The following is a 16,668-nucleotide window of genomic DNA, read 5'->3' on the forward strand; positions in this document are numbered from 1 at the left end:
GATTCGATCGGCGACCTCTGGATTACGAACCCGAGCGCTTACCGCTGCGCTTCCGACGTGGTGGGTTTCCAACTGTTCAGTGGTGCATGTTCAATCTTTTTACGCTGACGCAGTTTTTGCTCTGTATATCTATTACTCTCTGTGACTAAAAGACGTATCACTTGGTCGTCTAAGAATAGCGAAAGCACGTTATCTGCGTTAATATCAGACGACAAATCCATCAGAAGCCCAATTTTTACTGGTGAACGGAAATACGAGTAACTGTAGCTTGTTACTCGCATTGGGGCCTGAACTCGATGAAATTCTGTTTATCACTTTCCTTCTAAAACACACTATCTGCTATAATTACTCTTCTCACTTTCATTTATCTTTTGAGGCTACGAAGGCCAATGACGTGCGATTTAAACACAGTAAGCTTCTCCACTCAGTGATGGATCTGGGATAACTGCAGTGAGATCACAGGTAGTCCTCTAGCAAAAGTTCTTATCGCTTTCGCCATTTCGGAACTAAACACTTTATTCTGTGTAATGAATCTAAGGCTCTGCGATATTAGATTACCTGCAAAGGAAGGGTCCTTCTCAAGTTGCATCGTTGCTATTCCTACTTAGCCAGTCGTTGTGGCCGAGCGGTTCTAGGCGCTTCAGTTCGGAACCGCGCTGCTGCTACGGTCGCAGGTTCGAATCCTGCCTCGGGCATGGGTGTGTGATGTCCTTAGGTCAGTTAGGTTTAAGTATTCTAAGTCTAGGGGACAGATGACCTCAAATGATAAGTCCCAGAGTGCTTAGAGCCATTTGAACCGTTTGAACCATTCCAACTTATCACTCTGTTTACGTTCCGGCGCTCCGATAGTCGGGTTTGGGCTCCGCGTGTCTGTGGTGCATTGGTGTGTTTTTAGTAAATAACTGGATTATTCATTTTATATTAGGAAGTGTATTTGCTCCCTTCTTCGCCATCTTCTATGACATTTTTAAAATGTTCTTTATGTTAAGGACCAACTGCTACGTTATCTTCTGAGTTTCTGCTCTTTGGCAGATTCCCTGCCATTCTATATCGATGCACACATTTGTTTCCTTATCTGAAGTTTCTCCTACTCGTAGTATCGCTTTTCATACCTCTCTCTCTCTCTCTCTCTCTCTCTCTCTCTCTCTCTCTCTCTCTCTCGCTCTCTCACACACACACACACACACACGCACACATACACACACAAGCTCAGCTTGTTGAAGTGATCGTTAGCGTAACATCACCGGCAACAAGAAGTCGATGTAATACACTGACCTCTCAAACACCGGAGTATGATACTTGCGGTTGCCGAAGAGCCAGTATCGTCTTTACTTTTTGACCACAATAGCGATTATGATTGCAGTGTGATGTGTTCTTACGAGGTCGTGCCAAATTTTTTATGTGAAAACTCGTAAAGGCTTTTAAATCAAACAAAATTTACATTCTACTTCTTTATTCTTATTACCTACACATTTATTTATAAACATAGGAACCCTCTTACCCCCAACGAAATAGCTGTTTGTTGATACCGTCATTATCGAAAGTTTGACTTTGTTGACGGAGCCACAACCTCACTTCTGCTTGCCCAGCTCCGTCACTACTAAAGTGAATCTCTCGAAGACGTTTTTTTAAGTTATGGAAACAGATGAATATCGCATGGGGTCAAGTCGGAACTGTATGGAGGACGTTCGATGACAGTGAACCTAAGACGTAGGATTGTTGTAGACGTCACAGCGCTCCTGTGTAGTCTGGCATTGTCATAGGGAAGGAGAAGTTGCATCCTGTGTGGACGAAGTCTTCTAACAGAAAACTAGCTTACAGCACGATTTTTCTCACGCACCGACAAAGCTTTGTAGTACACTGTCGTGCTACACGCTATAGTACAGAGCTCTCTCTCTAGCCGCAGAGGACTGCAAATGTACACACGAAGAATGAAGATGGAGAATTTTACTAAAGTTCGTTTTATTTAAAGAAGCTTTCGGAGTTTTACATAAAAAATTCAGCATTACTTGACAACATGGCCTGTTATTACATTTAGTCATGCGGAAGCTTCTTTATCGATGTGTGCTACCTCGTAGGGTCTGTCTGGCAGCAATATACATGAAACTATCCGACGTGCTTGTAAATCATACATTTTTCGAAGGTGATTCACACCCACATTGGCGAGGCCAAGTCCAAGATTTCTGGTTGTAAATATTCGCTTTCTGGACGTGCCCACAGAGCCATCTCGACAGCGGAAATACGATACGACAATTCAGAAGATTCATTAGGGTCAGACAGTGCCCTGGTACGAAATTACATGGGTTTTGACTTGTAATGTGACGCCACGTAGGCTTTCTTCTCGTCAGTTACTACGGTACGAAAATAAGGACAACACAACACCCAGTCTCTGAGCAGAGAAAACTCTCCGACCCGGCCGGGAATCGAACGCAGGCACCACAGCCACCCAGGAGGACCGCGCAGGTTTAGTTCGTCATATATGACCAACAAAGGAAATACACAGACGAGAGCACAAAAGAAATCATACTGTGGTTTTGTATAATAATACAATATGCAAGTAAGTTAAGTGTTTTAGTGGTGCATATGCGGTTCTCCTCGAGCACTCCTCGCTGTTGTAGAGAACTGAAAATAACTTGCATTATTTATGCTAATGTGTTTACAGCTGTAGAGTGTAGTTGCTATAAACTGTATTCTCAAAGTGAATGAAATCCTTTCTTAGTCCTGTCATCCTGATTTAAGTTTCTATCCAGGTACTTAAACTGAATGGTTTTAGCAGGTAGGCTGAAACACCCATTTTGATCGAACCACATTGGCCGTGACAGAGAAGAGATGTTACATCTACATTCAATTCCGCACAACAAGTGCATCCACTCCTAAAACGTTGAACGTTTCTAGATATCTAAATAAAGTTCATAGAAATTTGATATGAATTGATTTCATACAGGTGGTTTAAATACAACAGCTTTTTGCCAGAAAAAATCTGTTTAAAAATAGCTCGTCATTGTAACTGTTTGAAAAATAATTAAATAAACACGGCAGAAAGAGTAACGTTTCTTATATACATAAATAATCCTTTCTTATCATTTTTTGGTAAATTACAGAGAGAGACGCCTTATCTTACGTATCTTTACAGATTCTGTAGCTGAAAAACACGCAAACACATAAATGGATTTCGTAAGACTATAAAAATATGTAATATAAAAGTTGTACAAAAATCTGTTCATATCTGTAATCAGGTGCTTGATGATGATTAATAACAGTCGAAACGTAGCAAAAATAAAATTTTCATAGCAGCTTGAGATGGTACAAAATGATTTTCGAGAAATACTTGCAAACTGCTAGTCACAGCTACTGAAAATATTTCTAAACGGTCAGAGATTTGCAGACGACGTAGCAATCTTCGCAGATTGTGCAGAAAATGGTAGAACAGCTCAACGAAGTAACTAATCAAGCTAACCTACATACTGACGCAACAGAAACAAATATGGTGAATAACAATCTGGAAGAACTTTAAGTACACACCAGTATATACACTCCTGGAAATTGAAATAAGAACACCGTGAATTCATTGTCCCAGGAAGGGGAAACTTTATTGACACATTCCTGGGGTCAGATACATCACATGATCACACTGACAGAACCACAGGCACATAGACACAGGCAACAGAGCATGCACAATGTCGGCACTAGTACAGTGTATATCCACCTTTCGCAGCAATGCAGGCTGCTATTCTCCCATGGAGACGATCGTAGAGATGCTGGATGTAGTCCTGTGGAACGGCTTGCCATGCCATTTCCACCTGGCGCCTCAGTTGGACCAGCGTTCATGCTGGACGTGCAAACCGCGTGAGACGACGCTTCATCCAGTCCCAAACATGTTCAATGGGGGACAGATCCGGAGATCTTGCTGGACAGGGTAGTTGACTTACACCTTCTAGAGCACGTTGGGTGGCACGGGATACATGCGGATGTGCATTATCCTGTTGGAACAGCAAGTTCCCTTGCCGGTCTAGGAATGGTAGAACGATGGGTTCGATGACGGTTTGGATGTACCGTGCACTATTCAGTGTCTCCTCGACGATCACCAGAGGTGTACGGCCAGTGTAGGAGATCGCTCCCTACACCATGATGCCGGGTGTTGGCCTTGTGTGCCTCGGTCGTATGCAGTCCTGATTGTGGCGCTCACCTGCACGGCGCCAAACACGCATACGACCATCATTGGCACCAAGGCCGAAGCGACTCTCATCGCTGAAGACGACACGTCTCCATTCGTCCCTCCATTCACGCCTGTCGCGACACCACTGGAGGCGGGCTGCACGATGTTGGGGCGTGAGCGGAAGACGGCCTAACGGTGTGCAGGACCGTAGCCCAGCTTCATGGAGTCGGTTGCGAATAGTCCTCGCCGATACCCCAGGAGCAACAGTGTCCCTAATTTGCTGGGAAGTGGCGGTGCGGTCCCCTACGGCACTGCGTAGGATCCTACGGTCTTGGCGTGCATCCGTGCGTCGCTGCGGTCCGGTCCCAGGTCGACAGGCACGTGCACCTTCCGCCGACCACTGTCGACAACATCGATGTACTGTGGAGACCTCACGCCCCACGTGTTGAGCAATTCGGCGGTACGTCCAGCCGGCCTCCCGCATGCCCACTATACGCCCTCGCTCAAAGTCCGTCAACTGCACATACGGTTCACGTCCACGCTGTCGCGGCATGCTACCAGTGTTAAAGACTGCGATGGAGCTCCGTATGCCACGGCAAACTGGCTGACACTGACGGCGGCGGTGCACAAATGCTGCGCAGCTAGCGCCATTCGATGGCCAACACCGCGGTTCCTGGTGTGTCCGCTGTGCCGTGCGTGTGATCATTGCTTGTACAGCCCTCTCGCAGTGTCCGGAGCAAGTATGGTGGGTCTGACACACCGGTGTCAATGTGTTCTTTTTTCCATTTCCAGGAGTGTATTTCTTGAAGGTATCCAATCATTCAACAAAATTCAGTGACTGGAAACGGATACCGGCGTTAACAATACACGGAAAAATTTTGGAACGGAAAGTTTCTTATGAAGAGACCTGTTGGTGTGTATAAAAGGAATGTCCTTCAATTCGTGTATCAGCGTACCCTCACCTGTGGCTCTCAAAACTAATCAACCGCACATAAACAGGAATAAAATAGCGCACATATAGACGGCACTGGAACGAAGTATGTTGAATTTAAAACGAAGAAACTGGCTGAGAAATACATAGGGAACAAAACAGGAGTCAGAGACCTACTGACCCGAGGGATCACTAAAATAAGAATGGGCTAGACACGTAATAAGGTCTAATGAAAGTCGGAAAATTTCAGATTAAAATGGCTACCTCTAGGAAGAAAAGCAAGAAATGAACAGTGGTCACTTTCGTAATGTATCAGTTAAAAAGAACAATATCCAGTAAAAATTTGATGTGGACACTCATAGAGAGATTTCGAGCAAAGGCACATTTCACAGATATGCAAACGTCTTAAGAGCAACAAAAACACGAAAATTAATGACAAGCGACTACGCGAACAACCTAAGCAGAGGAAACAGTACGTTACCAAGTATATTACAGTTGTTGGATATATCAGGGTGGGAAAAGTGGCTCCTACCATCCGATGAAGTGAACCTGCTAAAGTGAGATGAAAATCATCTTTTCAGTAGAACACTGCTTGAGAAAAAAAGTGACTCACCCAGAAGGTAATGAGGATAAGAAGTGGAACATCGCGGGTTGGGAGGGTATGTAATAATATTTCGCTGATAACAAAATCGAGAAAAATTTGGAAAGAACTTGACTCGAAAGGACGCACTGCAAGTGAAATAACTTTCCAGTACTTGGGTGGCATTCGTAACCGTGATGGAAATTAAATAGATATGGAATACAGTTGTGGTAAAATAAAGTTTATTTTACAATTACATTTGTACTCAAATGTTTGCTTCGCTGCAGTCAGCACTTCCTCTTGGATCACTTAGACTACACGTTCTGTGTGTGGGCAAGCACTGCCTCTCGACAAATGGCACCGTACTACTCCGGCATGAGAGGTAACACATGAGAACCCAGGACGTCCGTGACGTACTGATGTTCCGTCGCAGTTCCCTCAGTCACTATCACCCGTGTCCTGAAGTCATACCTGATGATTCACGACAATACTACGCAGTACTACGCCAGGAGTAACATTGCTGTGCCTCTCCATAATATTGTGACAAAGGAACGTCTTCGCAGGACATAGAGAGGTAGCAAAAAACATGCAGCAAATTCCCACTGGTTCTCTTATAATCAATTGCGGGAGATATACGTGCCAACGGTAGTGAACGGGGTTAACATATATGAGGCGGGAAGACCAGACACATTTCAATTGGCTCCTAATCTCCCTTCCCAGAGTTACTTACCTAGTTACATGTTACATAGATCATTTGAACGATTATTTTATTGAAATGATGTGGAATGAGTCACTTTACAGGATATGCATGCATGATTCGTGTTAACATGAACATATTGTTTTTTTAGTGCTACTCATGCAAGTACACAAGTACACTTTCTTTTACTGACTAACAGTTTCTACGTAGAAATTCGTCAATGACATGGAAGGAGTTGTCCAGGAGAAACGATTTTAAATTAGATTTAAAACTTGCTTAGGTACCTGTCAGACATTTTATAAAATTCGGCAAATGATCGAAAAATTTTGTTGCTCCATACTGAATTTCATTCTGGGCCACTGAGAGCTTTAACAATGGGTAATAAAGGTCATTTTTCCCTCTAGTGTTGGAAGTATGAACATCACTGTTCTTCTTAAATTAATGACTAATTTCGCTAGCGAGTGTATACATTGTGGTGATGGCGCTAAAATGCGCAGTTCCTTGAAGAAGTAGCTACACAACGCCCATGGGTGAACACCACATATTATTCTTACTGCTCACTTTTGCACAATCAGTACTTTCTTTCTTAGTGATGAGTTACCCCAGAAAATCATTCCCTTAGCATTCATGCGTGGAAATATGTGAAATATGGTCAGGACATTGGTACATTTATTTCCAAGATTGGCCATTATAAGAAGAGGAAAGGGAGCTGAACTTAACTGTTTGAGAATCTCAGTAATATGCTTCCTCCAGTTGAAGTTTTCATTCATATATTCATCCAAAACTTTGGAACATTCTGCCCTATTTACTGATTGATGTTGATGTGAACATCGATTTTTGGTGTGTGTATTTGTTGTACCGAACTGAAATTGTGTGTTTCAACAAAATTTAGGCTGAGTTCATTTTCACAGAGCCATAAATATCGTTTACTAACTCTTCTGTTGCTTTCTTTTTAATGGGATTTAATGTAGCACTAGTACTGTCTGCAAGAAGTACAAATTTTGCTTGTTAAACGTTAAGTGAAGGAATAATAGTGGACGCAGGATTGAACCCAGTGGGAATCCCTTTGCTGCGTTTGCGGAAAGCGTGCTGTGCTGGTGGTGCAGTTGGACTACTCACAGCGGAGAGTAGAGGAAGATGATGGGATTTAATATACCACTAGTACCCTCTGCAAGAAGTACCAATTTTGCTTCTTGACTGCTAAGTGGAAGGTCATTTACATCGATAAGGAATAGTAGTGAAATTGAACCTAATGGGGCTCCCTTTGCTCTGTTTAGGGAAAGCACCAAGTGCTAGTAGTGCTGTTGGACTAGTGAGGAGCAGAGGTAGATGATGGGATTTAATATAACACTAGTACCCACTGAAAGAAGTACCAATTTTGCTTGTTGAATGTTAAGTGGAAGATCATTCACATGTATAAGGAATAGTAGTGGACCCAAAATTGAAGCCCATGGGACTCCCTTTGCTCTGTTTACAGAAAGCACCATCTGCCAGTGGTGCAGTTGGACTACTAACAGTGAGGAGCAGAGGAAGATGGTGGAATTTAATATAACGCTAGTATCCTCTGAAAGAAGTACCAATTTTGCTTGTTGAGTGGCAAGTGGAAGGTGATTCACGTGTATAATGAATAGTAGTGGACCCAAACTTGAACCCAGTGGAACTCCCTTTGTTTCGTTTACGGAAAGTGCAGTGTGACGGTGTTGCAGTTGGACTACCCACAGCGGGAGAAGAGGAAGATGATGGGATTTATGTACATTAGTGACCACTGCAAGAAGTACCAGTTTTGCTTCTTAAGTGGAAGGTCATTCACATGTATGAGGAATAGTATTGGAGCCAAAATGGACCCCAGTGGGAGACCCTTTTCTGTGTTTACGGAAAGCGAGGTATGCCGGTGGTGCAGTTGGACTACTCACAGCGGGGAGCAGAGGAAGACGACGGCGCCCGACTCGCCCATGCGGCGCATCTGCCCCTTGAGCAGGATGGCGCGCGTGCCCTGGGAGCCGCGGCGGTCCAGGTAGCGCAGCTGTCGGCGGCGCACGTCCAGCTGCTCCAGATCCGGCTCGGGCTCCGGCTCCGGCGTGGCCGGCTGGCTGGGGCTGTCGCCGTCCAGCTGGTAGCCCTCGGGCAGCAGTCGTGGCGAGCGCAGTACCTCCAGCTCGAACAGCACCGAGTGCAAGTACAGCAGCTGCAAGAAGCAGTACAACGTTCACATCAACTCCCTCCTGCTGGAAGCTACGACTTGAGTACGTTGACATGTTGTTACTCTTACTGTCTTCAGTCCAAAGACTAATCCATTTTAAACAAGCCTGTTCATCTCTGCATAGATAGTGCAGAGTACATTTATCCTGAATATTCAAGAGCAGCTATGTGTAAAAATCTACCATACAAACAACTCATAGTCCAATTCTTTTATCTTGGCGGTTCGCGCATGCCGACCCAGACGCGGGAGATTACTGCGCTGCCACCTGTACGCGCCAAGAGAAGCAGCGCCATAGTATGTAGTATAGTTCACAAACTTAACTTTAGGGGAGACCGCGCAGTTTATGAAGTAAAGCCACCACGGCCGCATTAACCCTTTCGCTGCTACAGAGACGTGCTCCCCGCATTCCGCGCTGTGCGCGATTTTGCCATCACTGCACTGCTCGCCTGTGCAGACACATGGTGCTCCGACTGCTTTGACACACTTATCATTCGATTTCACAAAAACTGTTTGGCCCAAAAATTTGATTTTTACACATCTTTTTGACTGATACCTTCCCCTCATAAATGACTTAATGTTGTTTCGATGTTCAATGCAGTTATTGCAAAGCATTAGATGTAGTAAACCATTGCACGAAATTTTGAAGAGTTTGCAGAGGTAAAAGTCCATAGCATATACTTTCCATATGGTCGACTTCAGTTGCGACTAGAAATTTCATAAAATTACATTCAAACGAATAAAATTCATGAAGTAAGACACTTCAATATTGTTTTTAAATAAAGAAAATATGGAGTACCGAACAAGGTTTCTTTTTCATTTTCCTTCTTTTTTTTTAAAAAAAAAGCTCATTTTATTCGTGTTCGTTCGTCGTCCATCGATTAACTCAGTTTTTTTATTACAGAGAGCAGCTAATCCTCTGACCGAACACGCTGAGTTACCGTGCTGTCAGGTTTGAACTCGGAACCTTTCGCTTGGCAGCCATACACTTTAACCATTCCGCTAGCGCAACTCGTTATTCAATAGCTCTCCCGGTGGAGGACTTTAAAATATCACGCAAAATACCGACAAACACTGCTGTTATGACTATGAATTACTCACGTTTCGTCGAAGTACAATAGGAAATAAACAATTACCGCTGTTCTTTATTGCGAAAAACCGGTTAGTGAGAATGATACAAACACCTTTCCTTGCAATCGCCTGAATTACGAGGCTTATTACTTGTTTGGTTTAATTAATTGATAGAATATGAAGCGATTGGTATGAAGAATGCTTTTTCCAAACTTTCTGTGAAACAAAGTGACATTGCTTTTGTTCAATTATTTTATTTATGACTGAACGTTTCTGAAACTGAAGACACTCGTCCGTGCTCTGCACTGCAGTCGAGCTCTGGCGACGTCGTTCTCTCTTCATTGGCTGACTGTGTTTTGTGACGTCAGATGCGCAGAACTAACCTAAACTCTGCCGCTGTCGTAAATGACGCGCACTTTAATAGCTCATATTTCTAAGTTACTGACAATGGTATTACACTGGTGTTCATAACTCAAGGACAAAAAAATCTCTCACATGATGTGTCACGGCCAGGTAACACATACATACACAGCCACAAAAAAAATTAGTACACCCTTTTAGAGGTTTACAATTCATTGTTGCAACAGTGTATTTGGAGCATATGAAATGATTACTTATGCAAATCAGTAGCACAAGTGTTTCTGAGGTACCAGCTATCGACTCATGCTGAAACATCAGTATTAATACGTTCTGTAGCCTCTGCAGCAGGCAATGCAGGTCTGAGTCTGACATCTTGTCGATCGTTCAGATTGCGAATACCGTCCTGGGTTACGTTGTGCCACGCCAGCTCGACCTGTTCACGTAGTTCTGTAAGAGTTGTTGGCTGACGAGTCGCACGAATCATTTCTCATCACGTACTAGCCCACACGTACTCAACTGGAGACAAGTCTAGAGATTGTGCTATACAAGGAAGTTGCTTGCAGAGCAGATTGAGTTTCACGGGCAGTGTTTCAGTAAGTATTGTTATGTTGAAACAACACATGGTCTTCCAGTTGTCAGAATGGCAAAAGAACTGTTCTAACAGCCGGCCGAAGTGGCCGAGCGGTTCTAGGTGCTGCAGTCTGGAACCGCGCGACCGCTAGGGTCGCAGGTTCGAATCCTGCCTCGGGCATGGATGTGTGTGATGTCCTTAGCTTAGGTTTAAGTAGCTCTAAGTTCTAGGGGAGTGATGACCTCAAAAGTTAAGTCCCATAGTGCTCAGAGCGATTAGATTTGAGCTGGTCTAAGAACATTCTGCACGTACCGAGTGCTGGTTAGCGGCCCCTCCAGACACTTCAAGGCTGAACGAGACTTTTTCGCACCCTAGACAGTAACGCCTGCAGTCACGTCTTCGAAAGAAGCACTTGAGAATCCACAATATCCGGAAACATATGGCCCCAGTATTCTGATATCGATAATTTTTTGGAGGTGCATATGGGGCCTGAAGATGACATACTAAATTGCCGAAAGTGGAAGCTAAAATAAAATAAAACAACTTCTCAATTTACACAGTGTTGTTAAATACACTCCTGGAAATTGAAATAAGAACAGCGTGAATTCATTGTCCCAGGAAGGGGAAACTTTATTGACACATTCCTGGGGTCAGATACATCACATGATCACACTGACAGAACCACAGGTACATAGACACAGGCAACAGAGCATGCACAATGTCGGCACTAGTACAGTGTATATCCACCTTTCGCAGCAATGCAGGCTGCTATTCTCCCATGGAGACGATCGTAGAGATGCTGGATGTAGTCCTGTGGAACGGCTTGCCATGCCATTTCCACCTGGCGCCTCAGCTGAACCAGCGTTCTTGCTGGACGTGCAGACCGCGTGAGACGACGCTTCATCCAGTCCCAAACATGCTCAATGGGGGACAGATCCGGAGATCTTGCTGGCCAGGGTAGTTGACTTACACCTTCTAGAGTACGTTGGGTGGCACGGGATACATGCGGACGTGCATTGTCCTGTTGGAACAGCAAGTTCCCTTGCCGGTCTAGGAATGGTTGAACGATGGGTTCGATGACGGTTTGGATGTACCGTGCACTATTCAGTGTCCCCTCGACGATCACCAGAGGTGTACGGCTAGTGTAGGAGATCGCTCCCCACACCATGATGCCGGGTGTTGGCCCTGTGTGCCTCGGTCGTATGCAGTCCTGATGGTGGCGCTCACCTGCACGGCGCCAAACACGCATACGACCATCATTGGCACCAAGGCAGAAGCGACTCTCATCGCTGAAGACGACACGTCTCCATTCGTCCCTCCATTCACGCCTGTCGCGACACCACTGGAGGCGGGCTGCACGATGTTTGGGCGTGAGCGGAAGACGGCCTAACGGTGTGCGGGACCATAGCCCAGCTTCATGGAGACGGTTGCGAATGGTCCTCGCCGATTCCCCAGGAGCAACAGTGTCCCTAATTTGCTGGGAAGTGGCGGTGCGTTCCCCTACGGCACTGCGTAGGATCCTACGGTCTTGGCGTGCATCCGTGCGTCGCTGCGGACCGGTCCCAGGTCGACGGGCACGTGCACCTTCCGCCGACCACTGGCGACAACATCGATGTACTGTGGAGACCTCACGCCCCACGTGTTGAGCAATTCGGCGGTACGTCCACCCGGCCTCCCGCATGCCCACTATACGCCCTCGCTCAAAGTCCGTCAACTGCACATACGGTTCACGTCCATGCTGTCGCGGCATGCTACCAGTGTTAAAGACTGCGATGGAGCTCCGTATGCCACGGCAAACTGGCTGACACTGAGGCGGCGGTGCACAAATGCTGCGCAGCTAGCGCCATTCGACGGCCAACAACGCGGTTCCTGGTGTGTCGCTGTGCCGTGCGTGTGATCATTGCTTGTACAGCCCTCTCGCAGTGTCCGGAGCAAGTATGGTGGGTCTGACACACCGGTGTCAATGTGTTCTTTTTTCCATTTCCAGGAGTGTATTTGACTAGTCGCTGTCCCACGTCCACAGTCGATCAATAGAGAGTAATGTCTGCGGCAGATCCAGTGTGTCTTGGAGGAATGCACTCTACTCGTCAGGGTTACCTTGTACACGCAAACGACCCTCACTTGTGTGCAGGCAGAATCTACTTTCATGATTGACGCACCAGTCAATCTTCTAAGTGATCCTCTGATGGCACCAGTCGAGCCATCCACGACGATGCTGTGGCGTGAGTGTAAGATGGTCTAGGGATGTGCGTGCCTGTAGTTCCTCTGATAATAATCGGACCGCAATAGTTCTTGTTGACAGGTTTGGGCTCACAAACCCTCTTATCTGTGCTGTGGTGGATGTACGATCCACCACTGTTGCCCTTACAATACGACAATCTCGGAAGGCGTCTGTGTTGCGTGGACGTCCAGAACATCGTTTACGGGTTTGAGAATGTTCACGTGAACACTGATACCAGAATCGTTGAATAACTGACGCAGCCCCTCCAGTTTACGTAACAATTCTCCGAAAGGACCGTCCCGCCACTCGAAAGGTCACAATTTGAGCCCTTTGAAACTCGCTCAGTTGGCTGTTTCGCACGAATGCGTCACCACTGCAAGGATGCATGCTTGCTTCACACGTTTGCACCACATTCAGCCTTCTACACGTGAACATTCTCTATTAAATGGTAGACACAGGTGCTGCTCTGGTAGCTATGCCAATGCACTGTCTGTTGACATACGACGATGAAACCACTATCAGTAATCTACTATCCACTAGGTGGTATATGCCGTCACCGAATCAAAATCGGCGGCCTTTCCTCAGTGGAACACCGGTTCCTGTCAGATCTCCGAAGGTAAGTGTTATCGGGCTGGGCTGGCTCTTAGATAGATGACCATCCGATCAGCCGAGCGGTGCTGGCAAGCTAGATGCACTCAATCCTTGTGAGGCAAAACTGAGGAGCTACTTGACTGAGAAGTGGCCGCTCCTGTCTCGTAAACTGACATACGGCCGGGAGAGCAGTGTACTGACCACATGCCCCTCCATATCCGTATCCAGTGACGCCTGTGGGCTGAGGGTGACACGGCGACAGGTCGGTACCTTTGGGCCTTCCAAGGCCCGTTCCGTCAGAGAGAGAGGGAGAGAGAGAGAGAGAGAGAGAGAGAGAGAGTAGAAAGAAGTGCTACTACAAACCACACAAGGTAACTGAAAGATATACGCAACGAGATGAACAAAACTGATACTTTTATCCAAGTTTCAAGTTTAAAGTCCCTGCCCCAAAGGAATAGTGACCTCAGGCTCGTCAACGTCCATATGTGAGATGCGGCTTTGAATATGAATACTAGGAGAAGACAGTGGACTGGACGGGGCACGTCTCCAGCACGGAGCTCGCTTGAGGTCCTCCTGCCTGCGTCCGATGGTGATCTGTGTCCGTCAGCCACATCGTGCCTCATTTGTCTCATTATGCGCTTCTTCGTAAGATGTCTGACGCTTCGTGCAGCAAATCATTGCCTGCTATCTGCGACTGCCACCAGACACGATCGAACTGCCAATGTTTCTGCGACCGGAGGACAAACATTTTCCCTCCGCCAAATATCACGCCATTACGTGGGTCAAGGGGTGGAAGGTCGGTTACCTCGTCCATAAGGAACCTAAATCCTGCCTCAACTTCTGGACCTATTTACGAACGGCCCATGCAACCCTCGAAAACACGCCACGTTACCGAACATTATTTGGTAATTATGTTAGAGGGGTCCTTGGTAGACTTCCACTACGTTGGGCGGGGGGGGGGGGGTGTCTGGAGCTGTTGGTACCTAATCCTCCCCCTCCTTCCCCCCGGCGGTGCCTGAGAACAAGCCATCCAACATCGATTCTACCTCCAACCTCCGCGGATAGGAGAGCGCGCTGTAGATGCGTGGATTTTATTTCTTTTTCTTTACCCAGTATTTATTTTTTCTATGCCGATGACGTGTGTTCACAATAATAGTGAAAATTACAAAAAATGAAAATAAATAAACAACAACAAAGTCTTATACTTCTGTTGACTCCTGTGTCTCCCACTTTCCTGTACTCTACAGGCTTGGTGGTGGTGAGGGGAACACAATGGCGAGGCCTCGGGTTTCCAACCATGCCCATTCTGTCCGCAGAGCCCAACGAGTCTACTCCTAGAAAAAAAATAGTTTTCGTCCCTGTCTTTGGTGCGAAAGGACCCGGTTTGATTCCCGGTATCTCATCAGTTTTTTATCTAAAGCAGAGAGGTCTGCCACGGGATCCACTCAGTGCTTGAGAGGCCAAACGAGGAGCCGCTTGAATAAAGGTAGCAGCAGCAACGTCAGGCTTCGTCTGTTGTCAAGAACAGCTGGGTGTATTGGCGACAAGCTGATCATAAGTCCCAAGTAAATAAATCGTTCCCCGTACTGTCTTGTACGTCCCAGTTGGAACAGGCTAAGGCCTAATGTATGAGTGATGTTTATGTTTAATTTGATTCAAGTTCCGTATTGTACTTCCCTAGCCGTTAATATTTTAACGTACTTCTAAAACACCACCTCAGCTTCTTTTAAGAAATGCTCAGGTGACAGGTGTCTAGGGTCGATTTTTCGTTTAAAAATAAACCGGTTCGTCGTTCTTATCCATCTGTCTATTAACATTATTTCGCGTTAGTTAAGTAGGCCAACGGAAAACTTCAAATTCAATGTAATATATGACGCATTTATTTGCTGTAAAGGCGTCTCTAGACGTAGAAATTTCCAAAATGCCTTTGAACTAGAAACGTTCACGATGTAAATATATGTATGTCCTAGCAGAAAATAGTTGAGTTTGTACTGCGATATCGCTCTGAAAGGTACTCCCTACTCGTATCACCGATTTCACCAACTTCAGGCTGTTTGTGAAACGTTTCCGGAGAGTACATGGCTGCGATCGTAAAATTTAACTGGCAATCTGTTACGAGCACCTTCATCACCACGAAGAAAGCAGCGGAGGTTATAACCCACTGAACATGCGCGAGAATAAGCTTCGGCGGTAAACACCATTTCGCTATAAATTCTGTGCCCCTAAATCGACCTGCTGCGTGCAGCTGGTGCTGTTATAAGCAGCGTTGTTTCACGACCGTGTCGTTGCAAACGTCATACAACGTTTTTCTTGCCACGTTTCGGAGTCACAGCTACAGGCGACTCACTTACCACTGCCGCCCTAAAGAACAGTTTCCGTATTTCAGATGTTTACCAACCCAACAACAGGCGGACTTTTCTTTCATTATCCATCTTCTTGTTACTCTACCGCGGCAATATTAAAGTTTATACCGAATGTATCGTTTTCGGTTACAGGTTCACTGCGCATACACTATGTGATCAAAAGTATCCGGAAACCCCAAAAAGATACGTTTTTCATATTAGGTGCACTGTGCTGCCAGGCTGCCAGGTATTTCTTATCAGAGACCTCAGTTGTCATTAGACACCGTGAGAGAGCAGAATGGGGTGCTCCGCGGAAGTCACGGACTTCGAACGTGGTCAGGTGATTGGGTGTCACTTGTGTCATACATCTATACGCGAGATTTCCACACTCCTATACATCCCTAGGTCCACTGTTTCCGATGTGATAGTAAAGAGAAAAAGTGAAGGGGCACGTACATCACACGTACAGGCCGACCTCGTCTGTTGACTGACAGAGACTGCCGACAGTTGAAGAGGGTCGTAATATGTAATAGGCAGATATCTATGACAGTTATGCGGGAGGTGAGAAAACTTGCATTTAATGGTCGAGCGGCAGCTCATGCCAGTAAATGCCAAACGACGCGTCGCTTGGTGTAAGGAGCGTAAACATTGGACAACTGAACAGTGGAAAAACGTTGTGCGGAGTGACGTATCACCGTACACCATGTGGCTATCCGATGGAAGGGTGTGGGTATGGTGAATGCCCGTGAACGTCATTTGCCAGGTCCAACAGTAAAATTCGGAGGCGTTGGTGTGATGGTGTGGTCGTGTTTTTCATGGAGGGGGTTGCACCCCTTGTTGTTTTGCGTGGCACTATCACAGCACAGGCCTACATTGATGTTTTAAGCACCTTCTTGCTTCCCACTCTTGAAGAGCAATTCGGGCATGGAGATTGCATCTTTCAAACGATCG

At 46.0% G+C, this 16,668-nt stretch overlaps 1 protein-coding gene across 1 annotated transcript in view; it reads right to left on the reverse strand.

Annotated features, from left to right (window-relative positions):
- LOC126365774 (soluble guanylate cyclase 89Db-like) overlaps positions 1–16,668 on the reverse strand; it is a 430,509-nt gene that overhangs the window by 82,717 nt on the left and 331,124 nt on the right. Inside the window, exon 6 of the mRNA XM_050008298.1 lies at positions 8,278–8,549. Coding sequence (XP_049864255.1) covers positions 8,278–8,549 — 272 coding nt within the window. The remainder of the gene's footprint in view (positions 1–8,277; positions 8,550–16,668) is intronic.

Source organism: Schistocerca gregaria, chromosome 4 (assembly GCF_023897955.1).
Source record: "Schistocerca gregaria isolate iqSchGreg1 chromosome 4, iqSchGreg1.2, whole genome shotgun sequence".
In the NCBI taxonomy this organism is placed as follows: domain Eukaryota; kingdom Metazoa; phylum Arthropoda; class Insecta; order Orthoptera; family Acrididae; genus Schistocerca; species Schistocerca gregaria.